The sequence below is a fragment of the Betta splendens genome, chromosome 1, assembly GCF_900634795.4.
Source record: "Betta splendens chromosome 1, fBetSpl5.4, whole genome shotgun sequence".
Lineage (NCBI taxonomy): Eukaryota > Metazoa > Chordata > Actinopteri > Anabantiformes > Osphronemidae > Betta > Betta splendens.
In genome coordinates, this window is record NC_040881.3 from 3,608,175 (window position 1) to 3,636,078 (window position 27,904).

The 27,904-nt window shown below is 46.1% G+C and overlaps 1 protein-coding gene across 1 annotated transcript; it reads left to right on the top strand.

Annotated features, from left to right (window-relative positions):
• Nucleotides 1-384: 384 nt before the first annotated feature.
• On the top strand, nucleotides 385-25,961 carry LOC114855964 (collagen alpha-1(XI) chain-like). Its single transcript, XM_029151523.3, has 66 exons — nucleotides 385-847; nucleotides 8,145-8,315; nucleotides 8,396-8,487; nucleotides 8,650-8,771; nucleotides 8,898-9,060; nucleotides 9,714-9,836; nucleotides 10,330-10,449; nucleotides 10,523-10,651; nucleotides 10,729-10,776; nucleotides 11,100-11,141; nucleotides 11,254-11,316; nucleotides 11,405-11,479; nucleotides 11,814-11,897; nucleotides 11,987-12,043; nucleotides 12,542-12,595; nucleotides 12,679-12,732; nucleotides 12,813-12,866; nucleotides 12,947-13,000; nucleotides 13,075-13,128; nucleotides 13,221-13,265; nucleotides 13,422-13,475; nucleotides 14,881-14,925; nucleotides 15,000-15,053; nucleotides 15,137-15,181; nucleotides 15,271-15,324; nucleotides 15,452-15,496; nucleotides 15,618-15,671; nucleotides 16,085-16,129; nucleotides 16,300-16,461; nucleotides 16,535-16,588; nucleotides 16,664-16,717; nucleotides 16,792-16,836; nucleotides 17,388-17,441; nucleotides 17,550-17,594; nucleotides 17,676-17,729; nucleotides 18,202-18,255; nucleotides 18,338-18,391; nucleotides 18,474-18,581; nucleotides 18,659-18,748; nucleotides 18,835-18,888; nucleotides 19,005-19,112; nucleotides 19,270-19,377; nucleotides 19,450-19,503; nucleotides 19,585-19,638; nucleotides 19,713-19,820; nucleotides 19,911-19,964; nucleotides 20,061-20,114; nucleotides 20,188-20,241; nucleotides 20,320-20,373; nucleotides 20,497-20,604; nucleotides 20,986-21,039; nucleotides 21,478-21,531; nucleotides 21,639-21,692; nucleotides 21,892-21,945; nucleotides 22,024-22,131; nucleotides 22,227-22,280; nucleotides 22,377-22,430; nucleotides 22,511-22,618; nucleotides 22,908-22,961; nucleotides 23,049-23,084; nucleotides 23,171-23,224; nucleotides 23,319-23,619; nucleotides 23,751-23,863; nucleotides 24,022-24,090; nucleotides 24,388-24,621; nucleotides 24,911-25,961. The coding sequence occupies exons 1-66, from the start codon at nucleotides 754-756 to the stop codon at nucleotides 25,055-25,057; spliced, it is 5,226 nt and encodes a 1,741-aa protein (XP_029007356.1). The 5' UTR covers nucleotides 385-753; the 3' UTR covers nucleotides 25,058-25,961.
• Nucleotides 25,962-27,904: the final 1,943 nt, after the last annotated feature.

Below are 27,904 nucleotides of genomic sequence, written 5' to 3' on the forward strand. Positions count from 1 at the left end.
GACAGACAGGTACTGGAATTTGGAATCCGCTGCAGCATATTTTTATTAGTTGGGCAGCACCGCTGTCCTGTCCTAGCATGCTTTGTGTGCTCGTGTGTGTTTGTGTGCATGTGTGTGTCTGTCAGCCTGAAAGAGGAAAAGTCAATGAAACGTGATTCAAGCCTCTACTCTTCATGTTAGACGTTTTGTGTCAGCTCATATGGAGACAAAGTCCCTCATCACGTTTATTTCCCACCACATGTTCTCAGGCCGAAGACACACACATTGTCACTTAAATCACTCACTAACACAATAATGATGCCGGTGGTAACACGCGTTCTACTGAAGTTTCCGCGCAGCCCCCACGAGCCTCAGGAGTCTCTGGGGAGGGAGGGGTCACATCAGAGAGAAAGAGGAGGAGAGGGGGAGAGAAAGTCAGGAAGGCGCTCTGCGGGTAAAGGACGACGGACCATCCGAGATTAAGGGACGTTTCCCCCCGACGGTGTCCAGTGTCCATCCGTCCATCCCGACCAAAACCAGCGAACACCGGACTACACGTGGGGCCGAACATCACGGCTCATCAATTAAGCCAGCCTTTACGCGTGCGCGCTCCTAATTGCCAGTCGGCGGCGTGCGCGTCATTACGCGCGGACTGAGCGCGATCCAGCGGCTTTCGCGTGCAGAGCCGACGTTCCCCCAGACTGCAGGTGTCCCGCGGAGCCAGGAGCCGCGAGGGAAAGTACCGGCCGCGGCGTCGATAGCTGCTAATGCCACATGATGGATGGACGGAGGCCGGAGCGCCATAGACGGCCGCAGCCGCAGCTGCAGCTGCTGCTGCTCGTCGCGGCGGTTTGCGCTTCAAGGGCAGGTAGGATCAACTCTCATTATAGTTCTGCATGCAAGCCATAATTCTTATTACTCATAAATGCATTGCAGTGAGGTCGCTGTGGGTTTCACTGTCTCCCTCCTCCTTTGCACGTGTCATATCAGTGGTCACTTGTGGCTTTCTTCAGTTTTTGAAAGTTTAAGCACTGCTCAGCATGACTTTAATCATCTCCAGCATCCAGAGCCAGGTCATTTCGTTGTGTATTTCATTTCATGTGTCCAGTGCAGACAAATCTCCCCTCACTCAGGAAAAGATCTCCTTCATTTTCTTGACTTCCAGAGGAGCTGCTTTGCTCTGAGATGAGCTCGTCCTGCTCCGCTGTGCAGCCCTGCAGCGTATTGAACTGAACTGCCCCGTCTGGGCTCCGTGAACCCAGTGCACGTTGGCTGAGCAGAGAGAGGCACAGGCCTAATGTGCCTGGACTTGCCCTGCCATACCTGCTGCATCACTGCTTCATACTGCAGCGTACAGGATGTTTAACATGTACCGCTGGGTAATGGGAAACACACTGGGGCAAATGAAGGCGACGGCTGCTACGCGCAGCGGGCCCTGGAGCGCTCCACATAAGCAGTCGCAGCAGTGGCAGCGGTGCACAACTCATGGAGGCAATTAGGAGGCTGTATCTGTAAAACTGTGTGTCGAAGTCTGAGTCGTACCTCATTCAGATCTGGACACGCACAAGATACTCATGCACTTTTCACTTTGTAAGGTTGTCGCTAGCTCCCAATTTCTTCCTGTAACATCCATTAATCAGCCTAGAAATCATGTAACGTGGTCTATTGAGCCTCAGCATCTGCCTGCGTTGGAAACTATTATCAGGATCATAAGAAATTGGACACAGGTTCTGCTGGTGCGCACAAAGCATGTGGTATGTTGTGTCACCCTGTCCACACGTGCTGCGGATGTGATGCCGAAAAGACGGAGGCGGAGAGTGAGGAGGATTTCTGCTTCTCTGACCTTTACAAACCCACTGTAATAGTGACAAACGGTTAAAAATGAAAGCAGGAGCGATCGCAGCGCATCGGCTCCATACTCAACATTCTGTTCATTCATTGTCCAGAACAAATCAAGCGGGCAGCTGTATTATTACAGACACAGCTGACCACACATCCATCGTTCATTGAACTTGTTCGGGAAAGACGTCATGTTTCTTTGGGGAAAAGTGAGCAGGTGACTGGGCAGAGACGCGACCATGTGGTTTCCACCTGTTTCCCCTGAAAGCTACTAAGAAATTTAAGATATGTCTCAATAACCTTTAAGCCATTAGTAACTATCTGCCATCATAAAAATGTGCCTGCCAGCCATCAATTACTGATATTGATATTCCCATGTGTCAGTGATGTACGTTTTAAAGGTTATCAGCTTCCTCTGAGTCTAAGATAAATAGCACACACACACACACAATCACTTTCTGTGAAAGTCATTGCCGAAGTGACTAACGGGACCTCCCTGACCTTTAGGGTCATCTGGGGTCAACATGGGTCCTGTAGCACCTCACACCTGCAGTTCGAAGACCAGACCGGAGGTCTGGATTTTACCTTGTAAAGACGAACACAGGTTTACAGATAGTAAAATAAACACTAAACACACACGTTCCCATACATCTACACAATAGATTGTTTTTTGCTTTTCCTCTTCCGCTCCAGGACAAACTCTTTCATAACACCTGCCGTTAAACTGTCTTCAAGTTACATTTCATCTTGGCTTTTTCTTACTGTCAAATGCGGCCACACCTGGCTGTCAGCAAGCTGGTGTAAATTATGATAGCAGACATGTGAGTAATGTGGTCAGGTTAAGGATGAGTCTGTCATGTGTGGCCTCGGGAGCTGCACTCAGGAGACTCTGACCCGAGCTTCTCGTTGCTTTGGAAGTCATTGAAGTATTCAAGTATTTGAGATTGGTTTACATCTCTTCTGTGACGCTGGAGCAGAGTCGGAGCTGGAACCAGCCTGGTCTCTAGTGTAAAATAAAGCTGATTTATGTCCTAATGTAGGAAACGCTTTGAGGTTTATGGCACAAGAGCAGTTGATGCCAGAACATCAGGTTTAAGATCGATGCCATGTACAAAAACACCTGCGTCACGTGTTCTGTCTGGCAGCCAAGAACAGAGACTTTTATCTTAGCTACTGTCCAATAACTTAGAGTCAAATTTTAAATCAGTTGCTATGAATTGTTTAGATGGTGCTCTTTTGGCCGCATGATGTTGCAGCAGGTGTTTTGTCACCTGCCGAGGCTCCGTGCATCAGGATGTGGTGTTTTCTACCCAGCGCTAGCGTTCATTCACAGGCTCTTTTCAGGCTTTACGCCTCAGTGATGCTTTGGTCCCAGTTGAGTCCAGAGCTGAAGTTTTTCAACAACCACTGAACTGTGTTTGGATTTTACATGTTGCACGTGTTTCAGTAGCCGATCAGTCACCTCTTCATGCATCCAGTACTGACTTGGTCTGAATGTGGCTAATGAGCTTGCTGAAAGCCAGGGATTCCACTGTGGATATTGGCTTCACATCACGTACATACACGCCTCAGTTCCTTCAAAGACTTGGAGGCTAACGTTGCTGCTCCACACATTCCTCTTAACATTTCCCTTTAGGTGTCAGCGTAAGTGTCGGCCTTTGACTGGATTCATTTGGCCTAGAGAAAAATATTCGCTGCTCAAAATGATGAATTCCCACTAATGTAAAAATGTTACATCATACAATAACATGTTAAATACCGTCTCATATCACTGCATGAAAATGAATTATGTAATACATTACCCTTAAAACTCAACATTAGGAGGCTTTAAACATTGAAAAGTTAGATGTCAGTTGAATATTTGGGTGAGTTAGCAGCGAGTCAGTGTGGAGAAATGCAGTAAGCGGAGTTTCCTTGTTACTAATGAGCATCTGCTTCACTGACAAGAAATGTTAGTGAAAAACTATGTTTATAAGTAAAATGCAGCGTTTATAGTGCATATGTTTTCAAGGAGTTGGAATTTATTCTTTCTTCCTAAAAGCTCGATTTACCAACGCTTCCGCCAAACCACAGTCATCTCAAGTTCCCTTTAAATCCCCTCATCCCCAAATGATAAGGCACGAAAATAAAAAAACCCGAAACACAGACTGTATTGAAGACGATGCTTAACTTTGTGTAGTACACAATTATCCAATTATTGGTTTTGATCACAAATAATTTCAGACAGATTTAAAGCATAAAGGTTGAGATTTTAGTCTTCTTAGTCAGAACTACCATCGATTGTTTATGTTGGAGTTAGCAGACGAAGACGAAGCCTCCCTCAGTTTACCAAAAACATCTGTGAAGGTGATGAGAGACTGGGAAATGTTTTTGTGCATTGACATGAGACGAGTCCCTGATGGACTGGATTTAGGATTAATCAATTAGAGCATTGTGGTATTAGTATTTACTTTTACTGGTTCGAACCTTCACACTCTGTTTGATCTTTTGTTAGTGTGTGATACTGAATGCAGTAATACTTCATACAGATCAATGAAGATGGATGATCGTCATTTAGTTTTTTATCTGTGCTCTTTGTGCTCCAGTGTGATAGTGTTGTGTTTGAAAATAGGCTCCGCTTTGATCTCCAAAATGGCTGAACGATGAAACATCCAGTAATAACAGAGCCCGGTGCCACATAAAGCAAAGTGTAACTGTCCAGAAGGAGTCGGCGATGACAAATATTGACGCAGTCTTTGATGTGTGTTTGGGAGGAAGAGCGACTCTGATGGATCGGATCTGTGACGTGTAGGACGAGAGGAGACAAGACCTCAACTGTGATGTTGACACAGATTCCTAGAAGGAGACGAGCACATGTCTGTCATTCTGGACCTCCTTTTCCCTTTCTGTTACCAATAACAGTTGACCTAAGTAGGTGCATGTGTGCGCTGGTTGTGTGCAGCCAGCAGGAGACGGTCCAGTGTGTGTTTGATCAAAGCCAGCCAGAATGTGAGGAAGGAAAACACATGCGCCTCCATCCCATTCTTCCCCCTTTTCCTCTTCGTGCTGCCTAACTCTGTTTTTCATCATCCCCTTTTTATCTTTTTCGTGGCTTTCGTCTTTGAGGAGATGCTCGAGAAATGCACCAAAGGACGCTCAGCGGAGGAAAGATCCAAAGAGTTAAAGAGTGTGATGGCAGGAAGGGGCGAAAACTCACCTGTCGCCTGACCTGATGTAGAAGCTAAGCTAACGTTTGTGCTAAAGGCTTGTTATTGCAGCCAGCGAAGGTAATGACAGACTAATTACAAACACACACAAACAAACAGTCATCAGTCTGACATCTGGCTTCCAGAAAATCCAGCCTTCCTGAAACTGCCTTTATGGGTCTCATTGTTCTGTTTTCGCCTTTGCCCCATTTACGTGTGTTTCCTTTTGCTTTTTGGACAGAATATTTATACGCGACATTATTTGTTCCAAATCTGCGGCTTCTGTGGAGCGGAGACGTGTTTGGGCAGTTTGGAGTGAAGCTCGTCCAGGTTTCGTTGGGTTTGACTGGCCAATGACACAGCGTGTCATCGTTCACCAGGACAGAATAGTGTGTCGGCTCCGCAGCCTCGTCTCTCAGGGTGGACGGCTTCACTTGATACTGTCGTTATGTAACAACCCCTTAAAGCAGGACTCTGATGTGTCGATAACTGTGGGCTGATTCCCATATCTCTGCACAGATCTAAAGACACTATATGTGAGCGCTTCCTGCTGTAATGGAAGATTCGCTGGTGCTGTAACTTTGTCTGTTTAAACCCGTTGTTCGGCTTCAATCTCCCGTCCTCTGCGTGTGCGTGCATGTTGATTGTGGTGCCCCTCGCGCCACAATGCACAGCCTCAGGATATCGACCAGTAGCAACTGATGGAGGCTGTGTGTGTGTGTGTGTGTGTGTGTGTGTGTGTGTGTGTGTGTGTGTGTGTGTGTGTGTGTGTGTGTGTGTGTGTGTGTGTGTGTGCATGCACTGTAAACATCACATGGACGATACCTACTCGCGCATCAACATTACCTGATGTATAAAGTTCATATATAGTATGAGCCCGGTCCGTGTCTCATCTTGTCCTGTGCTGCTGTGCTGCCAATCATTTCTCGGTATGTGAGACTGAAACCCCTGTTCATCGACCGTGGCTCCCTGAGACTCACAGTCCTGCTCCAAGGACACAGAGACGTTCGCAAACACCTGTTTTCATTCATTTATGTGAACGGGGTCAGAAGATGCTCTGTTATTATGATGACAGGAAGCAGACGGGAAGTAGAAATACTCTGAACATCCCGTCTGTGCTCGCTCCCTCTTAGCGGAGCAGACTCGTCGGCCTCGTGAACGCGCAGCTGCAGCCGTCGGGCCGATCGTCGGAGCTTAGTGCTCGTGCACGGAGCGCAGGAAAGCAGCTACCGCGGCTCTGCGGCGTCGGCCAAGAGGCTCCTCGTTGTTTTTACGCCTCAGTTTTAGTGCAGATTAAACAAACGAGCGATAACGAGCTAACATTAGGTTAATTAATTAGCTGTGGAGGCGTTAAGTGGATCTGTGGACAGAGCCAACGTGTCCGTTTAAAGCCTTTAAACCAAGCCGAGCGGCGGCTGACGTCGTCCGCGTGTTAACCCTTAAAGGTCGTGTGCGTTTTCACAATAAGTGCAGAACCCGAGCAGAGGAACAAACTCTTCACTTTAAGCAGCGTAATAATTGCATTGGAGTGTTTTATACCGTCCGTCAACGTTGATGCTGCAGGAAACACAAATCACCCAACGCACCTAATCTCCTGAGAGTCCGCTTTTTACAGACATTTCTCAGGCCATAAAGCAGCAAAAAATCGCGCTCGTGGGAGTTTCGCAGCACGCGCAGGCCACCGGACGCCTCACCGGCACATTATGGGCTGAGTAACGAACGCGATGCTCACGGAAGACGGAGCCGTTCAGCTGGCGCCGCCGACGGGGCGAGCAGCAGCATCTGGAGCTCAGACCCAGACGCTGTGCCAGTCTCCTGCGAGCGCGCATGCGCGTGCGCGTGGAAAGGTGCGAGGCAGATGGAGGGTTTACGTAAGACTCAGAAATACGTGTGAAAAGGAGACACGCCAGTAGAGACATCCCCTCCCCTCCTCTTCTCTCCTCCTCTCCTCTCCTCCTCTCCTCCTCCTCCTCTCCTCTCCTCTCCCTCCTCTCCTCTCCTCTCCTCTCCTCTCCTCTCCTCTCCTCTCCTCTCCTCTCCTCTCCTCTCCTCTCCTCTCCTCCTCCTCTCCTCTCGTCTCGTCTCGTCTCCTCTCCTCTCCTCTCCTCTCCTCCTCTCCCCTCTCCTCTCCTCTCCTCTCCTCTCCTCTCCTCTCCTCTCCTCTCCTCTCCTCTCCTCCTCTCCTCTCCTCTCTCCTCTCCTCCCTCCTCTCCTCTCCCTCCTCTCCTCTCCTCTCCTCTCCTCTCCTCTCCTCTCCTCTCTCTCTCCTCTCCTCTCCTCTCCTCTCCTCTCCTCTCCTCTCCTCTCCTCTCCTCTCCTCTCCTCTCCTCTCCTCTCCTCTCCTCCAGCCAGCATTTCCTCTGTTTGCCTCTTTTCCACCTCCCGCCCGTTCCGCTCTTCAATGTGCTGCACGTTTCTCCGCTAATTCTCGGTGGAATGTGTGTGCGCGGCGCACATGTTGAGGATTTCTGCAGCTGTGGCTTCATTGTTGTCATTCCCGACTAACAAACGTGTGTCCTCTGTTGTGGTGCGCTTGCTATCATCGTGTTATTACACCGACCGTGTCCCTCGAAGGGAGAGACGGAGTAACAAGGACAAAGAAATTCATTAGTTTGTTTACAGCGCAGCTTAATTATAGGCCCCACATCATCACCCGCATGTCTCAGCGATAACATCACAAAACAGTTTCCAGAAGGCCCACTGTTGTTCATGCACCCCAATGAAAGGCCTTTCATCAGCTGCTAATAAGACAATAACAATATGAATAATTTGATTTGATTCTCATTAAATAAAAACGCCATAGACTTATGACATGTCAGCAACCTCCCTGAGGAAATGAACACATACAGTACCTTCAGAAAAGCACCTCACACCTGTCTTTAATTCACATGTGCTTTAGCAGCATTTAGCAAACACCTTTCTATTATTAGTTAGAGGTTCATGTTTTCTGTCTACTTTGTGTGAAGACAGGTTGGTTTAACTGTGACTCTCATCAAATCTCAGCATACATGCGATATTACTGATATATGTAGAAAAAGCGTTCCTCGGTTTCCATGACGCCGGACGGATGCTTGGGTGAAGCAGAGAGCACATAACGCCCTGAATGTGAACTCACAATAGAAACGTCCCATCATGTCGCAGCCGCCGGCATCGTGGACGTCCTGAAGGTCCTGGAGCTGTCGGAGAACATGGAGGGCGTGTCGCTGGAGGCGGGTCTGTGCACAAGCAGGAAAAGTCGCGAGGAGACGGACCTCTCCTTCAAAATCGACAAGAAGATCCAACTCAGCGCTCCCACCAAGCAGCTCTTCCCCGGTGAGTTCAAATATGCTCTGAGTGGGAAAGTTCAATACACCCATTAACTGTCCTCCTCATTTTCCTCGTGTGTCCTCCAGATTCTCCGTTCCCTGTGAACTTCTCAGTGATGACAACCGTTAAGGCTGTGAAGGGCTCACAGGTCTTCCTCCTCTCACTGTATGACTCGCAGGTAGGCATCGAGATGCTGAAACCACATGTATTCACCACTAAACAGTCAGGCACGGAAGCGTTGTCTCACCAGATCCTCCTCAATGCTTTGCTATCATTCTAATTGAATCAAACTGTTGCTGGGATTACTTAAATGCACCTACGATCCACGTCTGTGTCTCAGGGCACGCAGCAGCTGGGCCTCGAGGTCGGCCGCTCCCCCGTCTTCCTGTATGAAGACCACGAGGGTCAGCCGCCGCCAGAACTCTACCCCACCTTCAGGAGAATCAACCTGGCTGATGGCAAGTGGGTAACTACACGGAGCCACGCACCCGCACTCACACAAAGCCGCCATCGCACATGTACTACAGTAGGAACGCGTCCAGAGCCTGAGCTGGTGCTTAAAGCTGCGTCTTCCATGCGTCCCTCCAGGTGGCACAGAGTGGCCTACAGCGTGGAGGGCCGCTCGGTGACGCTCCACCTGGACTGCGTCAGACTGGACACCCTGGACCTGCCCCGAGGTCACGACCCCCGCATCAGCACCGAGGGAGTCACGGTGTTTGGGACGCGCCTGCTGGACGAGGGCGTGTTTGAGGTGAGGATGACGTAATACGGACTAGGATTTAAAGGGAAGGAGCCAGTTCACACACGGCCGGTGTGAGTCTGGCCAGCGCACAAATATGAAGAACGCGGCGTTTGATCTCCGTGTGCAGCAGCAGTCATTGATGTCTCTGCTTGTTGCTTCGTGTGTGATTTATACACGTTTAAAATGGATGGCGACGCAGCCTCGTCCCTCGACACCGCCCTCCGGTGGCTGTGGACAGTTACTGCACATTGTGCTGCAGCCTGAAGTTCAAAGCAAGACGTTTCTTACTTTAGTTATATGTAAAAAGATTAGGCCAAGACATGCCTCATATTTTTTAAACACACAAATTCATTTTGTTTGTGTTGCAGTGTAGTTGTGACAGAGCTTGAGTGTGAAGTCTGCTCTTTGGTCTCAGTTGCAGTCGCAGTTTGTGTCCGTCTGGATTTAATTGCTTGAGAGAAACAATCTGGACAAAACTAGCTCCAGAGCAAAGATTATTAGGTCACTGCTTGTCTGAGTGAATTACCACATACAGTACGATAATAACACAGAGACGTGTGATGTGGCAGGAGTGTAATGGATGACACGTCGTACCAAACAGGCACCGCTGCTGCTCACGTGGCCGCGTTAATGTCAAACGTGCTTGTGCTGCTGTGACGCAGGGCGACATCCAGCAGCTGCTGATCGTCGACGACCCCCGAGCTGCGGAGCTGTACTGTCAGGACTACATCCCCGACTGCGACGCGCCGCTGCTCTACAACAGCATATTAACAGAGGCCGAGGAGGCAAGTTCCAACTGTCTGATCACAGACGATGGAGCCACGAGGAGTGACAAAAGTTCAGCAGCCTCCGTGGTTCCAGGACCGTTTCATGCTTTTATGGACAGTTTACCACAAAAAGACAAAGGCCCTGAATTATTCCTGCCACATTTTACCTCTAGGTAACATTAATGAATGGGTGTGATGAGTCCGTCAGGTATTTAGTGGTGTGCACAGATGCTCACTTCCCACAACTGCTATTAATTTCCTCCATCTCCGTCTTTGTGGACTCACTCCCTGATTTGTTCCAGTGTAATTTGCCACAGTCTGTGCTCCAGTGCTGCTCAGATCCTCTCTCACTTCAGCTTTTCTGGTTTATGTGAGCAATAAGCATGAATGAGCCAGTCACCAATGGACCGTGCTGAGATCAGAACCACCATAAAGAGCCTGGGTCGCCGTGAGGCAGCGCGCCAGGTTCTGTGGACACCGTCATGTGTTTTGACTCTTATGTGATCGTCAGGTGGATCGAGTCCCCAAGAAACACGTGGTCCAAGAGTTCGAGGAGTTCGACTACAGCGACTTCTACGACGGCGCCTCTGTCTCCACGGTGACCGCAGGACCCAATGTCACGGAGTACGAGGTGAGGCAGCATCAGCGGCGCTCGCTCAGCGTCACGCGTCGCCTGCGTTAAACGCCTCGCCTGCGTCCGACAGATCGTCGAGTACGAGGACGACGACAACGCGACGGACTTCTATCACGTCAACGAGTACGAATATGAAGACGAGTACGATGAGCGCTACGGCCCAGCAGAGAGGGAGAGGGAGTTCTCTCTCAGCGCACAGGTACAGTCCAACAGTGAGGTCCACGTAAATGAACCCGGGTCAGAACCCTGTCTCACACCGAGGTCTCCTCTCATCAGGACATACCAGAGAAAGGAGAGAAAGGAGAACCAGCCGTTTTGGGAGTGGTGAGAAACACAACCAGCTAATTAGTGATCATTTAAATAATCTGTTCAGCGTCATTATCATTGTCCTTGTTGGGCTGGGAAGATGAAATTGACTGAAAAGAGGAAATTAGGACTGTTTTTATTAAATATTATTATATTATACCTTAATAATCAGGACTTGTTTACCTAAAGGATTTTTTAACATGTTATTTTCCAAGTTAACTCTTAATCCAGTGAAGTGAAACAAAAAAGTCAAAAAAGTTTTTAAACTAGTCAGTGTAGGAATAGGACTATACCAGAACCGCCATCTCAAAACCTCAAAGAGCTTTGTGGACTTTCTGCAGGGAACGCAGATTACAGGACCTCATGGGCCTCCGGGGCCTGAGGTGAGTGAGTGTTTCTACATAACACACATTTCATATCAGGCGTGTGTGTGGAGCGTAGACGGAGGCCTGTGTTAAATAAGTTCTACTCACCCTTTTTGTACAACGTTTCCAGGGGGAGCCAGGACCTCCTGGAGTCACAGGACCCGTGGGACCTCGAGGAGACCCCGGGGAACTGGTTAGGACCATTCTGTTTACTGTTGTATGAATGTGCGTGAATGAATCCAACATTTTTGGCCTCTGTGTAAGTGTCGGTTTGATCTCAGGGCCCTCCAGGGCTGCCAGGCCTAAACGGAGCTGATGGGATCCCGGGCCCCCCAGGAAACATCATGCTCATACCGGTAACATGTTGTTATTTCTGCGCTGCCGGAGGCCTCACAAACTGCGGTGGTGTTGCTATTGCAGTTATTTGGTACTCTTAACCCTTAACGGAGCCTCGGGCCAAATGAAATGTCTGAATGCTGCAACAGGGAATGGGCTGGCCCCAGACTGGAGCACAGATTAACCCTTTGCTTGACAGTCTACGGATCCTTTATGCAGAAGCATGAGTGTTAATTACTCTGTGACTGTGCACTAATTCATACTGTACATGTCTTTTGAGGAGAAAGGCCGTGCTTTGGCCACTGGGTGGCGCGTGACACCTGTTTCTCTGTGTTTGTGTCCACGCTCCTGCAGTTTCAGTCAGGTGGCGACCCGAGGACAGGAGCTGTGGTGTCAGCACAGGAGGCTCAGGCCCAGGCCATCCTGCAGCAGACCAAGGTTCACACAGTTACACTTGAAGCTGCCACACTGGGCTGGTGTGGATTCTGTCTTTGCATTTGTCTCTGTCTAACTTCTCCCTCTTCTAGCTGGCTATGAAGGGACCTCCAGGACCACTGGGCCTTAGGGGAAGACCTGGACCCCTGGTGAGTGGAATCACAGTTTAGTGTGTGGTCATCTTCCTAAAATACCTTATGCTCATTCTGAATAAAAACAAAACCTTTTAAACAATTTAAAATAATAATTGCATGATACAGCAGCAGATTAAGCACATTATAACTGATTAAACTCTACTACTACTACTACTACTACTACTAAGGCTTTTGTATCTGTTTTTTTATTTGGTTCAGTATTTGAACCAAGGTGAAATATTACAGTACGTTGTATTTCATAATGACAGCATTACCCCACCATGACTCAACATGAAGCGCTGCATGTAATTACATAATAGATTTAGGGAGATAGATTTACATCAGGTGATCTACGACTGAGGATTAACAGCTGCAGGAGGATTCTGAAAGTGGACACCTGTTGCAGATTATCTAACAGATGAACCTGATGGCACCCTGAGTTCTGTTTGTCTATAAGTGTTAAAAAAGGAAGGTGTAGACAGACCTTTTTTTCTTTTTTTAACCTTTTTCCAGGGTGGACCAGGTCCCTCTGGGCTGAAAGGCAGCAGTGGAGAAATGGGGCCACCGGTGAGCGAGCTGCTTTTCTTCCCATGACTGTGCCCATTTGAGATTCAGCTCCACTATAACCTGGTCACATTCCTCCCCCTCAGGGTCCTCCAGGAAAGCCGGGTATTCCAGGTCAGAACGGACAAGCTGGGAAAAGGGTGAGACTATTTCCTGTGGGCCTTTTTCAAATTCTCTGTAATCACTATGGAATATCGCAACCCGTTTGCTTGTGCGTTAGGGCCGAGCCGGTGCAGACGGGGGCCGTGGTGCAGTAGGAGAGACTGGTGCAAAGGTGAGAAGGACAACATCGCGCTGGTTACACTGGCTACTCACTGACCGCTCAGTCCGACCTCATCCGTCTCTTTTTCTCAGGGGGATCGAGGGTTCGATGGTTTGCCTGGTCTTCCTGGAAACAAGGGGCATAAAGTAGGTTGTCTCGCTCAGTCAGTGAGTTGAATTCGTGAAACCAAATGCCAGCCTCTGCATCTGTATTCTCTTAGGGTTACAGGGGCAAGCCAGGCCCAACAGGTCCTCTAGGAGAGCCAGGAGAAAAAGTAAGAAACTGTGGCATATAATAATACAGATTCATTATGTGGAGGTCCATTTCTGTATGAACGTACAGTATTAATGCGCATGTCTGTCACAGGGTTCAGAGGGGCCTCCTGGACCAAGAGGTCAACCAGGTGATGCTGTGAGTGTTTATGCACTAACATGTGCAGCAGTGTACTTGTGAATATACGCATTCCACCCACAACTCTACAACTGAATGCCGATTTTCTCTCAACCCTCTGTTGAACTTACTGGAAGTAAGTGATGTTTTTTGTGATGTTTTGTGTTCATGTTTCAGGGTTCGAGGGGTCTGAACGGCCCCAGAGGTCGTGCTGGTCCACCAGGTCAGCCTGTGAGTCTGAAGTTCATACATGCATTTTTTTTCTTACGTACAGTATGATACACACACACACACACACACACACACACACACACACACACACACACACACACACACACACACACACACACACACACACACACACACACACACACACGCTGTAGCAGTATTTCTCTCCATCTTAGTGCCTCAGGGCTCTGTTCTCAGTCTTCTTCTCTTCTTCATTCATGTTACATGCCTTGTTTTTACCATGGACTTTCTCAAACACCTTTTCCTTTCACCATTCATGGATAAATCTGTCTCTCACAAGTCTCTTCTTGGATAGAGGACCAGCCAAACCTTTTTACCCGTTTAGATCTACACCTTACAATGCTAATGCTTCCCCTCACCCTCATCACCTTCCATATCAGCTATTACAGGACACCGCTAACAGGAATACGAGCAAACAATACTAAACCTTTCTGTCAGAGGCCTGTCTCACTCACCAGGGTGGCTCCTGGTGGTCCCTGCACCACACAGACACCAGATGAATGGTCCTGCAGTGTTTGAATTAGTTATTTAACTAATCACAAAATTTAGTTTTTGCATTATTACGTTGGCACTTACAGAAAGTGTCTTGTGATGTTTACAATAAACGTTGGACCCTGACATACAGGAGATGCTGTGTTTTTCCTTCCTCTGTCAGTTGATCTGGATGGAAAAAAACATGTAAATGTAAATCTGACTGTGGTTCCACTGTCAGATGACGCTACAAGATAACGTCTAATCACAGCATTAATCGCTTTCCATGTGTTGAACATACCTGGATGTATGTCTAAGAAAATCACTGCCTCGCTGCCAAATACAACATCACCTCCCAAACACCTGAAGCGGTTTCTTTGTTGTTTGCATAACTTACTGTGTCTTTGCAGTTGTAGCAACACGGGTTAGCACTTGTTAACAACTGAGGGTGTTTAAATTACATATTTATACCCGTTGCATAATTTAGTAATAGACGCCCCGGGCGAGGAAACGGTAACTAAGTCAGCTGGGTGGCTGATAATTTTCACTTCCTTTAGTTGTACAGTGGTCCCACAGAGCTCCTGCAATAAGCCTCAGGAGCTCCTTGTTAAATATAAAAGAAGGCAGAGCTGCTTATGTTTCGCTCTTGTCAGATATTAAAAATATGTTTTAGCATTAGGGAGTTTACAGAAAAAAAGCCATACAGCCAAATTAATAGGTGCATTACAGGTTTGGAAGCTCCTCTGCTTTTAAACTCGCACATCCTCCTTCAGCATCCTCTTATTTCTTAATGGAAAAGCTTCTGTACTTTCCGAGGCAATTTAAAATGAAGGCTGCACGCATGTACTCAAAGACGGACAGAGTAAAAACTTTCCTTTTCCTTAACTACTAACGATCTTTGTTTCTTTCCTCACAGGGAATTAGAGGAATTGACGGCGTTCAAGGTTCAAAGGGAAACATTGTAAGTAAAAACAAAAATATCGAGCAGTAGAGGATGAGGAATCATTTGCTGCAGCGTTTTTCATGTTGGCACAGGGACCGCCGGGAGAAATCGGAGCACCTGGACAACAGGGCAACCCTGGAATCGTGGTATGAGCACATACTGTACTCACAAGAGTAACTGTCTGACATAAATACATACAAATAAATATTAATCCCACTCTCACCTACAGGGCTTTCCTGGTCCACAGGGGTTAGTGGGTCTGCCAGGAGATAAGGTAATGAGGCATTTTCTTACAATTTTACAGTCTGGCTGAGGAAGCTTTGATTAATTGACTGTTCTGTTTTGTTTCTTTTGTCTTAAAAGGGGCCTCAGGGAAAGAAAGGGACGCAGGGTTTACCTGGAAATGATGGGCCACCTGTAAGTACATATAGATCTGGTCTTCAAATAACTCTTACTGACAGAAAACATTCCCCAGCGCTGAATCCAAGCTTCCAATCAGAGCTACTGTAAATGCCCACCTGCTGTAAGGATCTCTTGTCCACAGGGACATCCTGGAAGGGAAGGTACACCAGGCGAAAAGGGGCTGCCAGTAAGTCTGCACGTAGATGTGTGTGTGTGTGTTTGTGTGCGTGCGTGTGTGGTGCATAATGTGTTGCTGTTGTTAGTTGATGTGAGGTGTCAGTCGTCTCATTGTGTGTTTTCATTGGTAGGGTCCTCCAGGAGTTCAGGGGCCTGTTGGATACCCTGGACAGCGAGGCGTGAAGGTAGAGTTTGCAAATCAGAAGAGGCTGTGATACCAGGAATTTGTGACTGTTACAGGACAAGTTATTATTTGTTACTAACTGTGATTCAGATTCCCTCCAACTTAACAGCAATGTTGAAGAAAATTTTTATATGAATCAAGGAAGATAAGAGCCTGTGACAACAAGAGGATTAGTTTGTTTGGTCCTTGCTCTTTTGCAAGTAAAAAAAATACTCTTTTGTTTGATAAACACATTGACTTTGCATTTAGTGACAATTCTATTGAAAACATCACAGATTTTATGGGTCATTTAAAGTGTGAACATTGTCTTGTTTATCATACAGGAGCTTCATTCTAATATCAGGATCAGCCAGTAATATTGTTTTTTCCAGTTTTCATGATGAATCTCACTTTGTTTTTGTTCCCATTTGACAGGGAGCAGATGGAATCCGGGGATTAAAGGGAAGCAAAGGCGAGAAGGTGAGGAAAACAGAAAAGTGGTGCATTAAAAATATTACGTTGTCTAAAAATATATTACCCCACAGATCAGCTTCAGCATCCTGTCATTTTCTCTGCCATCTGTGATTTCATGTTGTCTATTAAATGTGATTTTCTGCGCCGCTCTCTCCACCACTTTGTTCTGTCTGCAGGGAGAGGATGGTTTTCCAGGGGCCAAAGGAGAGATGGGATCAAAGGGGGATGTGGGAGACAATGGAGCTCCAGGTGGAAGAGGAGAAGATGGACCTGAGGGCCCCAAAGGCCAGCTGGGTGCGCAAGGAGATGCTGGCCCATCTGGTGTTTCTGGAGAGAAGGTATAAAGCTAAGCGAGCGTGTTGAAAAAAAATTTTGTGCCATCTTATATGGAAAATTTATAATTTTTTTTAGGGAAAATTGGGAGTTCCTGGGCTGCCAGGATATCCAGGACGACAGGGGCCTAAGGTATAATAAATAAAGCAATTCAAGATTAATTCACGTAAATTGTCCAAATGTTACATAATTTCTTTGTCTTCTTAGGGTTCTGATGGGTTTCCTGGTGTTGTGGGTGTCGTAGGAGAGAAGGGGAAAAAGGTGAGTGATTCAAAATGCTGATGATCTGGGAAAGGTTTTCCTGCTTAAATCCAACCCTTTGTGCTTTTGCCCAGGGTCCTGCAGGACCACCAGGAACCGCTGGCCAGAGGGGGCCAAATGTGAGTGCTATGAGTTAAAACATTATTGAATTCAATAGGTAATGGGTTTTACAGAAAGTGTTGATCTAAGCAAAGCAGGTCTATTTTCCCACGGGGGATTTTCAGAAAGCTCTTTAAAGCCAGGTGGATGAGGTGATTGGTAATAGAGGCCAAAGTTTTAGACCCGCTGCTCAGTTGCCCACTCTTCCATTCCATTAGCCTTTGCTTCTCAAAGCAGAGGGGAGTAGTCCTGTTACAAGCCTGCTTTACTGCTTCATTATCGTATTTCAGGTTGCTGCTTAAAATTGTAAACAGGAAAAAAGTACAGTTGCTAAGATACAACTGTTAGATGCAATGAGGGAGTAAAAACAGCCGTGACAAATGCCCATGATGCTGTCATATTGAGGACTGTTTCTCTCGCACATCGTGTTCCTTGTCCAGCAGATTCCACCTAAATGTTCTAGTGTTGACTGACACAGTAAAGCGATAAGTGCTTAGTGAGTCATAACAGTACTTACTAAACAGTTGACCTATGTGAATGCGTCCTTGTCTCTTTGGTCTCTTGTTTGTAGGGTGCCCGAGGTGCCAGGGGGGCAAGAGGGCCCACAGGGAAATCAGGAGATAAGGTGAGCTTACTCATCTCAGTCAAACTTATCTGTTTGGCAGATAAATACACTTTTTCTACCAACTGTGTTCCCCTCATTCTGTTTATCACTTCTCTTTACTTTTCATAGGGCACATCGGGACAAGATGGACCCCCAGGCTCCCCAGGAGAACGGGTAAGAAAATCCTTGTTAATGTGTCACATCGATTGATCAATAAAGATTGATAACCTGTTACACTGCGTGAAATGTTCTTAGGGTCCTCAAGGACCACAAGGGAGAAATGGGGAGCCAGGACCTAAAGGATCAGTGGTGAGAGACAACACAGATTTATACATTATCACAAAAGTCATTATCCAGGATTACTCCGCCACTCTTCAGAGGCTTATTGGGAGAAAACTCATTAAAATTTACAATGCATGGTGATAGATTAGTCCATGAATGCTGGTGCTATGTAAGCACTGAGTACACAGGTATATTTTAGGATATATTATATTGTCAGGCTTATTCAGCTATTTTACATTTGAACTAAATTTACTTTTACTGAATAGTAAAACAGTGTAATTTTATGTTGTGCTGCCTGCATACTAGCGTTTTCCATAAGGAAAATGTCAGAATTGCACTGCAAAGAAATCTCTTTTCTATCCTATAATTCTGTACAGTATTTTCTGTTTGCTTTCTTGAATATTTGACAACTCAGTGAATAAAATGCTAGCATTGTGTATGGCACTCAGACTCAGATGTAATCACCATCTCACTATTTGGTGTCTGCATATGTGTTCAGGGTCCAGCTGGAAAGGATGGGCTTCCAGGGCACCCAGGTCAAAGAGGAGAGCCGGTGAGTGAGTTTGTGAGAGTTTCTATTTCTTCACTAAACACATGTATACGTATATTTTATTCTGATATTTCCACAACTACAGGGATTCCAAGGGAAGACAGGGCCTCCTGGGCCTACAGGGGTTGTAGGTCCACAGGTGAGCAAAACAAATCTCTAACATCTGTTGGGTTATGTAATATTTCTCCACTGCTGTACTTTATTGACTAGTTTGTGTTCAGGGGAAATCAGGAGAACCCGGCTCACCAGGGGACCGAGGTCACCCTGGGGCACCTGGCGTACCTGGAGAGCATGGTTTACCTGGGGCTGCTGGGAAGGAAGGGGGCAAGGTAGGTCTACATAGTAACAATGATCCTCATCTCAAGTTCATCATTTGTGTGCTAGTTTTAAACTTTTGTTTTCTTAGGGTGATCCAGGTCTGACTGGGGTATCTGGAAAGAATGGTCCTGCAGGATTGAAAGGGTTCAGGGGGAGCAGAGGCATACCTGGAATTATGGTAATACACACAAATTAGTTAGATGTTTAATATTCTAGAATGTACCAGCTACTGTATATGGTACAAATTATGTTTCATCTTCTCAGGGACCCCCCGGACTGAAAGGTGGATTAGGACCTACAGGAGCCCCAGGACCCACAGTGAGTTACATTACAAGCCTGTGCTATTAAATACAAATGTATTTTTGTTTGTTAACAAATGTTTTTGCTTCATTGATTTTATTTAAAGATAATTAAATCTATATTTGTGTCTTTAGGGGGCTGCAGGTGAAAGGGGCCCTTCTGGAGCAGCTGGAGCCATTGGACAGCCTGGTCGGGCTGGGTCGATTGGGGGACCAGGACCGATGGGAGAGAAGGGGGAGCCTGTAATCAGTCTCTTTTCTTCTGTGTTGTATAATTTTTGCTAATTGTAGTAATTCTTCCCATTAGAATCAATTCATTGTTGGTGACATTTGTTTTTTTAAATCAATAAGTTTAAAATGGAGGAAGAACACATGTACAATGTTGGTATTTCTGTGCCAGGGAGAGAAAGGTCCTATTGGACCAGCAGGTCAGGATGGAGAGCAGGGACCTTTAGGGATGCTTGGAGCTACAGGCCCTGCAGGACCTCCAGGAGATGATGGCGATAAGGTAAACTATACGGTACGAGTCAAAGACATTGTGTGTTGCATCTGTTCTGCTAATTTTTGTGTGCGACCACAGGGAGAGCAAGGAGGACCTGGACAAAAAGGCAGCAAAGGAGACAAAGGAGAAGCAGTGAGTATTCAACTGGAGCATACATCATCGTACAGGTTTCCTTTATGTTTGACTGATCACTGTGGCTTTGTTTTTCCACAGGGTCCTCCAGGCCCCACTGGTACTCAGGGCCCTGTGGGTCAGTCAGGACTCCCTGTAAGTAAAAAAACAAAGACAACCATTTGTTGTAAATAAATTCACATGTTTTGTTACTGCCCTTTGTGTTGTAGGGTGTAGATGGACTGCCAGGTCCTCGAGGACAGCAGGGCATGTATGGCCCCAAAGGAGATGAGGGACCCCGGGGCTTTAAAGGTGCTAATGGACCGATAGGTTTACAGGTACAATTTGCAATAGTCACTCAGTTGAAATTATGTGTTATGAATGGACACCAAGCCCTGTGTTGACATTTAATTTTGTGCGTATCGCAGGGCATACCCGGTCTGCCTGGAGAAAAGGGTGAGAGTGGACATGTGGGACTAATGGTGAGCTCATATTCTGGTTGATGCTTTCATTCACATCAAACTTTACTTTTGTATAAACAATGAAACATTTCTTCAATGTTATATACCTGGTTTTAGGGTCCACCGGGACAACAAGGTCCCACTGGCCCTCAAGGACCTATAGGAGGACAGGCAAGTCTTAGAGAAATCCTTGCATAGCACTCACTTACTTCACACTGAAGAAACTCATTTGTGCCTTGTTCAGGGTCCAACTGGTCGAATAGGGATGATCGGACAGCCAGGCATTGTTGGAGAGAAGGTACAGAAACTAGCAATGTTGTAGATTACATCCTGAACAGTTTGATTCTTATGATGTCTCTGTATATTTATTACTTAGGGGGAGGATGGTGAGGCAGGAGACCCTGGACCAGTTGGTGTTGCCGGAAAGACAGTGAGTTGCTTGTTTAGAGGCTCACTTCCTTATTCAGCATGTGTTTTAATACTCAACAGTATGTTACTCGTTGCCACTTTTGGAACATGTCACCTAATTATTCATTCTCTGGTCCAAATTAAGGGAGAAAAAGGAGACCAGGGAGAGAAGGGAGATTCGGGCCTGCCAGGAGCAGCTGGTCCTCCAGGACCCAGGGGTGCACCAGGAGAGGACGGACCCAAGGGCAACGCTGTGAGAAGCACACTACCAAATTCCAAATTGTTTTTCAGTATTAAAAATCGTAGGACGTTGTACAGTATGTGGTCTCCAACTGTACAGTTCAATGTAAACACCCCAAATACTGTAGGTGGTAGGATCCAATGAAGTCAGTAACTCAGAGCAGGGTTAGGTGCAAAATCCCTATGATGCATTGATACTTGTAATCTAGACTATCGTTTGTTTTGAAAAGAATCAAATACCTCTTTTCTAGTAGGTAGTAGAAATACCAAATCTCTGCTAGATATTTTATTAATATTATGTTTTGGCTACATGCCATTAATTTTGGATACAGGTAACTGAAGGTGTTTCATTTCATTTTTCTGTGTGTCTGATCAGTTTGCATTCTTTCCTCAGGGTCCTATAGGCCTCACTGGGGACCTCGGACAGCAGGGAGAACCTGGACCCAATGTGAGCACCTGCTCTTTCTTTTTATCCTCCTCATCCTTCCCTTCGTGTTTCTTAGATTTCGGATCCTTACCGTTAGGAACATACAGTGTTTACCTGCTAAGGTTTCATTTTGTTTAGTTCAGTGATGTCAATACAATATTTAAATTTTCTCAGCTGCATTTAAACAAGAACTCTGCAGATCAATATCAATCCTGGCAAAAAAAATCATTTTAAGGAAATTACAATGAAAAAGATTTATTTTTGTCAGCTTTTGCTAAAAAACACGTATTGACAAGCTGTATAACATGTTGTTTTCCTGTGTCTGTATAATTAGGGCCTCCTGGGACACTTGAAACTGATAAATTACTTTTTTCTCCATAAAAGTTTTTACTAAATCAAATTGTACACAATTTTATTTTTTTTTTTATTTTTTTGTATATTTTTCTAAACAAACATTAGGGTGTGGATGGTCTTCCTGGGACTAAAGGAGATACAGGAGATCCTGGAAAATCTGTGAGCTCCTTTCCTCAATATCACACACCAAACACAATGATACATGCAACATTGCTGAAGTAATAAACATTAATCACAACATATCACTTGCTTGTTTACATCTCAAGGGACCACCAGGAGCACCAGGAGAACCTGGACCACCTGGGCCTCCTGGACGAAGAGTATGTGTGTTTTTACACTTATGTCAGTGTGGTCATGAACCTCTGATGTCCTTCTCACTCTCCATTTCTGTTTCTTACTATGTTTAATAAACAATTTAGTCCTTATCCCATGGTATAGGAAGTGGATTTATGTTCTTTTGAGCATCAATGCATCTTCGTGACGGATTGGGGTTAAATTGCTATATAAATACATTTTCAGGGCCACTTGGGGAAAGCAGGCAAGGAAGGAAAAGAAGGCCTAAAAGGTGCAAAGGTGAGACTTGGCAACTTGTTTCGACTTGTTTTTGAAGTCTGTCTCAGCTCCTGGAGTTGTACCTATTTTCTATTTCAGGGTGCTCCTGGATTTGAGGGTCTAATAGGAAAAACAGGGCCTGTGGGTGCTCAGGGGCACCCTGGAAAACCAGGCCCTCAAGGATTAAGAGGTATCCCCGGGCCTGCTGTAAGTCAGTTTTATTAAAAGGGCAGATTAAATTAGTGGAACCCAAGCATTAATAGGGTTAAGAAAATAGTTCTGTGTTTGTGTGTTTGTGTCAGGGTGAGCAGGGTTTAAATGGACCACTAGGCCAGACTGGACCACCTGGTCCCATGGTAGGATGACATGACCTTTTTAAAAGCATTGCTAAACTGTAACAGGAATGTTTTCCGGATTCTTCTGGCTACATCATTGTTTTCATGTCTTCTCAGGGTCCACCAGGGATACCTGGACTAAAGGGAGACCCTGGCAAGAAAGGGGACAAGGTGTGTGAATGTTAACACACATAAACCTTCACTCTAATCTGGACAGTGGCTTAGTCACACTGTATGTGACATCTGTGCAGGGTCATGGTGGTCTCATAGGTCTGATAGGGCCACCAGGAGACATTGGAGAGAAGGGCGACAGAGGGCTCCCAGGAAATCAGGGGCCTCCTGGTCCAAAAGGAGACGAGGTTCAGAAAACACACACAGGGTTGATTATAAAGAAAACAGCCTGTTCTCTGGTTCATTTGAGTTGTAATTCTCTAATTTCATTACAAAGTTACTGCATGAAAATGTAAATACAGGCTTGCTGTATAATTAGCTTTTAAATCACAGTACATCTAAATGACACTACTGAGACACTGCACTTACAGGAAACAGATTATTCCTACCTCATTGTTTTAAACCTCATGCTATCATGTATTGACCTCTATCAGGATTTGTTTTCTTGACATTTTTCTCTCTTTTGGCTCATACCAGGGTCCGGTGGGTCCCTCAGGTCCCTCTGGTCCTCCTGGCCCCACGGGTTTGTCTGTGAGTAGCTTAATTAACAGCATTTAGTGTACATATACACTGCACTGAAGATTACTTTCCACTCTTAACTCCTCTCCTTTTTCACAGGGGGCCATTGGTGTAAAGGGCTCCAAAGGAAACCAGGTGACACATCGTCGTTATTCATCTGAAATATTTACTGCTAATATTCACTAAAAACTGAAAAATTCTGCTCTTTTGTGTGTATTTAGGGTCCAATAGGCCCCAGAGGAGACACTGGGCCTGCAGGACCACCAGGACCCCCAGTGAGTCTGTTTACTGACATTTAGTACCTTCAGTAACTTCCATTCCTTATCCACTGCATGTGATTTCATCTCACTTCCCCACTGTCTCCTTCAGGGACTGCCTGCTGTTGGGATTGCTCGCTTGCCGGAGCGAGGAAGGAGACGCCGAACCCACACTGTGGTGGACGGTGCTGCTTTTGAAGAGGAAGATGATGGGGAAGAGGAAGAATGGATTCAAGGGGACCAGGCAAACCAGGATGGGTCGGTGAAGAAGGGCAAAGGCATGGGGGAAGTCTTTGAATCTCTGTCCTCTATGAAGAAGGAGGTGGAAGGTCTGCGGAGCCCTCAGGGGACGTACCAAAGCCCTGCTCGCACCTGCAAGGAGCTCTGGCTCCTAAATCCAGACCTGCCCAACGGTACCTTCACCAGTCTGTGTTTATCGCCGTCTTTCTGTCAACAAGTCTAGCCTCATTATCTCTACTCAGCTCAACAAGTGTGTTCCTCTTGTGTCAACTGCGTCTGTGGTTTGCTGTTTCTCTCACTGCAGGTGAGTTCTGGATAGATCCCAACCAGGGTTGCCATAGAGACTCCTTCAAGGTGTTCTGTAACTTCACTGCGCAGGGAGAGACGTGTCTGCATCCGGACAAGAAGTTTCAATCGGTCAGTATAAATGAAGAGTTTGTTTAATATGAACTGTTCAAAACCAATGTCTTTTCCAAATATGACTCATTTATTGTAACCCTAACCATAACTTTATCATAGTTTTTGTCAAAATTCACTGGCTTCAAGAATGAGTGTTTTTGTTTGTGAACTACCAGGTGAAGTTAGCAGCCTGGAAAGGAGAAAAGCCTGGCACCTGGTACAGTAACTTCAGAAAAGGAAGACAGGTACAGTGTGATAGTTTTTCATGCCACAGCTTTTACTCCACTAAATAAATAGGTAGCACCTTAACGTCTGGTAAAATGCACAGATATTAATTTGTGTTTATGTCTTATTAACCATCATCCATGTTTGATGACAGATATCATTAAAACATTCATTTTTAAGAAGGAGCTGATAGAGCAACGCTTCTCTGTTTAGTGTAATAATGTGATAATCCAGTGCTCAAACAATCCCAGACATTTCCATTAGTGGATGTTTAATCACAGGATCTCATCTCATGTCATTTCTCTGGTGCCTTCCAGTTTTCCTATTCCGGGTCAGATGGAGTTCCAGTCAGCACTGTCCAGTTAACGTTCCTGAAGCTGTTGAGCGCCACAGCCCGGCAGAGCTTCACCTATCACTGCCTCAACTCTGCGGCCTGGCTGCACGCCTCCACCGTCAGCCATGAGCTGGCGCTGCGCTTCAGGGGCAGCGATGGCGCCGAGCTCACGCACGAGAGCACGCACTACATCACTGCACTGTACGACGGCTGCCAGGTGAGTCCTTGTCATTGGCTGCTGCATGAGTCCTTGTCATTGGCTGCTGCATGAGTCCTTGTCATTGGGTGCCGGGTGAGTCCTTGTCATTGGTTGCCGGGTGAGTCCTTGTCATTGGCTGCTGCATGAGTCCTTGTCATTGGCTGCTGCATGAGTCCTTGTCATTGGCTGCCAGGTGAGCCCTTGTCATTGGCTGCTGCATGAGTCCTTGTCATTGGCTGCCGTGTGAGTCCTTGTCATTGGCTGCTGGGACGCCTGTCCTCTGACCCTGTTCCTGTGTTCTGTGCAGACGCGCTCGGGGCAGGAGAGGACGCTGTTGGAGTTTGACGCCCCGCTGTCCAACACACTCCCCGTCGTCGACGTCGCCGTCTCAGACTTCGGAAATGGGAATCAGAAATTCGGTTTCCAAGTTGGCCCGGTCTGCTACAACGGCTAGCTCGCTCTGGAGGAGGAAATTACAACAGGAGCAATTTAGTAGGAAAAGGAGCCATGGACACTTTTTACATGCAGGGAAAAACTACATTCAAGACTTGTCTGGTGCAGCATATTTATAAATGGATTTACCTTCATCAGTGTTCGATCTTCTAAACCTGTTATTTTATTCACATTCATCCTCGCAGACTTTCCTCAGTTCATACATTAATTAAAGTCTTGCAGCTGCTTCGCTCATTTTCAGATTCGCTAGATGTATTCGCTCGCCTGTATTGGTTGCGTTCCTTTTAGAAGGAGCGACTGGTGCTTCCACATTTCTATTCACTGACCTTTGCACTCACTTCCCACAATAATATGCACATTTCCAAACTTTATCAGTAAATCACGTACATCCACGTTCCAGCAATATTCTGGCTGTCAAACCTCAGTGTGTTGTGATGTTTTCGTTTGTTCTTGTAATTGTGTTGTTATAATTGACTTGATGTATATTATAGTGTAAGTCATCATGGTGCTAATATGAAGCTCCTTGTGGAGTCGTTGTTTTTGTAAAAGGGAACTGGGGCAGTGCATTTTTTTATATCGTGAGGCCACGTTTTATATATTTTTTTCCAGTATAACAAATCAACCTGTGGTACGTGATTTGTGTGGGGAAGTGAGTGAGTAACATGTTTTAATAAAAGTACATAATGTACATTTAAATTAATATTATGAGATTTAGTTGTATTGAATTCATTTGCTAGAACAAAGTCAATGGTGATTCATGACGTTTTTAATTCAGGTGCCTTGTTCCAGTTGTTGCAGGGTGTTTGATGAACACATTCAGATGCTATAATTGTTCATTCTTACCTCCAGGTATGGAAATGAAATTTAATAAATGCATTATTGATCCCAGTGATAAAAAATAATAATGGTCTTAATTATTCTTGACTATGATCATCTTGATCGCACATACCAGTAAAAATGCTACAAACTGTCACCTACAGAGGCTAAACTGAGCCTGGATGGTGGTTGAGCACGCTTGAAGCCAGTGTGACTGTCACAATTGCATAATTAAATGTTAAACCTGTGTTTGCTCTATTAATAATATTTCCAACATTCACATGTGGTTATAAGTTGCTTAGTAACCAGCCCACATTCGGTATCATGCAGGTCAATTAAAAGCCTTTTAAAAGCTTCAATAGGCGACACTGATCCTATTTGTCCATAAGTAAGTAGAGGCCAGTCCATTTAATGGTTTGTAATTGATCAGCAATGCCTTTAAAAGCATCTCTAAGCCACATGGAGGGAGGATTGAATGTGCGCACGGAGATCTGAACCTTTTAGAGTATTTGGAAATTGGAACAACCTTGTTTTTCAGGCCCCATGTTCTTGCCAGCATCAAGTTGATTGTTATTTCATATGAAGTCACATTATGGGGTCATGTGTGTAACATGTGCCAGGGTTCTGTACGCCACTCTGTAGTATGGTCACGCATCATCTATGTTTCCCTCTCTGCCCCATCTTCCTTCATTCACCTTTTTCACCCACAATCATCTTTGTCTTTTTTTCTTCTCCAGCTCCTCTGTTTATCATGACATCTGCAGTATATGTAACAGGAACATATCCAGCGATGCTACAGCTTTAATAGTTGGATGCGATGAACACAGCTCATCTAGGAGAGTTTAGCTGCCAATTTTGCGCAATGAAATATAGATGATGTGACATGAAAGTCATTCACATGTTTAACGGCTCTCAAAGTGGAAGCTTGATGTTCAGCCCGGCTTTTCCAGGAAGGTCACCGTTTAATATTTTACTGCGTTTCAGTTACTGTAATTAAGATGTTTCTCACTGCCCACTGTCAGGTTCCGGCTCTGTTTTTAGTTTTATCTTGAAGGCACCTTGTTGTTCTGTCTCATCATCATGTTTTGGGTTCCAGTTTCCGCTTCCTGTTTTAGTTTGATAGTTTCCGGTTTACCAGTCCATCACACTCACGCTAACCTTACTTCCGGTTTTCAGTTCACGCACCTGTTGTTCATTCATCATCACTCCCCGGACATTTAAGCACCACCTGTCACAGTCATCATTTGCCAGATCGTTGTTTACTGATCCCGTGACCTCACGTTCCAGCAGTTATTGTTCCGCTTGTCCTGTTGCCAACCCAGCTCCGTATCTCCGACCATCGCTTCTCGTCTGATCCTGACCGGTATGTGAATCTCTGACTCTGTTGCTCAACTCCGCCTGTACCTGGACCGATCTAAGAGCTGAACCTTTTTCTTTGATATTGGCCTGTGTATGACCCGGACTGTTTTGAGACTTTGATTTTGGAATAAACCCTCATTTTTTCACCAACTACGTCGTGTCCTGGCGCTGTGCATTTGGGTCCTTTATATGCCGTTACTGACAGAACGATCTGGCCAGACTTGGACCCAGCCAGCGCCAACCTGCACCCAGGTCTGCTACGAGTTTTTTGTCCCTTGTTTTCTCCCCCGTTTTTCTCTGTTCGTCGGCTCCGCGTCTAACTCCGCACCGGAGCGATGGAATTTATTCCACCGGGCTTACCGGAGGACTTCCGCGGGGATCTCAAGAGGCTGGCCAGGGAATACACGGAAGCGCCCAGCCTTACGGCCCAGCTCCGAGCAGTCAAATTAGCCATCGAGATCCTGGAGGATGAATACTGGTGGCGTGAGTACCCCGGAGTGCAGGCGTTTTTCGATAGACTCCGGCTAATGCGGAGAAACCTGACACGCGCACGGCGCGCATCGGCTGGCCGCGGCTCCGCCTCCGCTCCGGTCGCCGCTCCGGCGGTTCGCGTCTCCAGCTCAGCCTCCAACCCAGTCGTGCTCTGTTCAGTCCCAGTCCAGCCGAGCCCAGT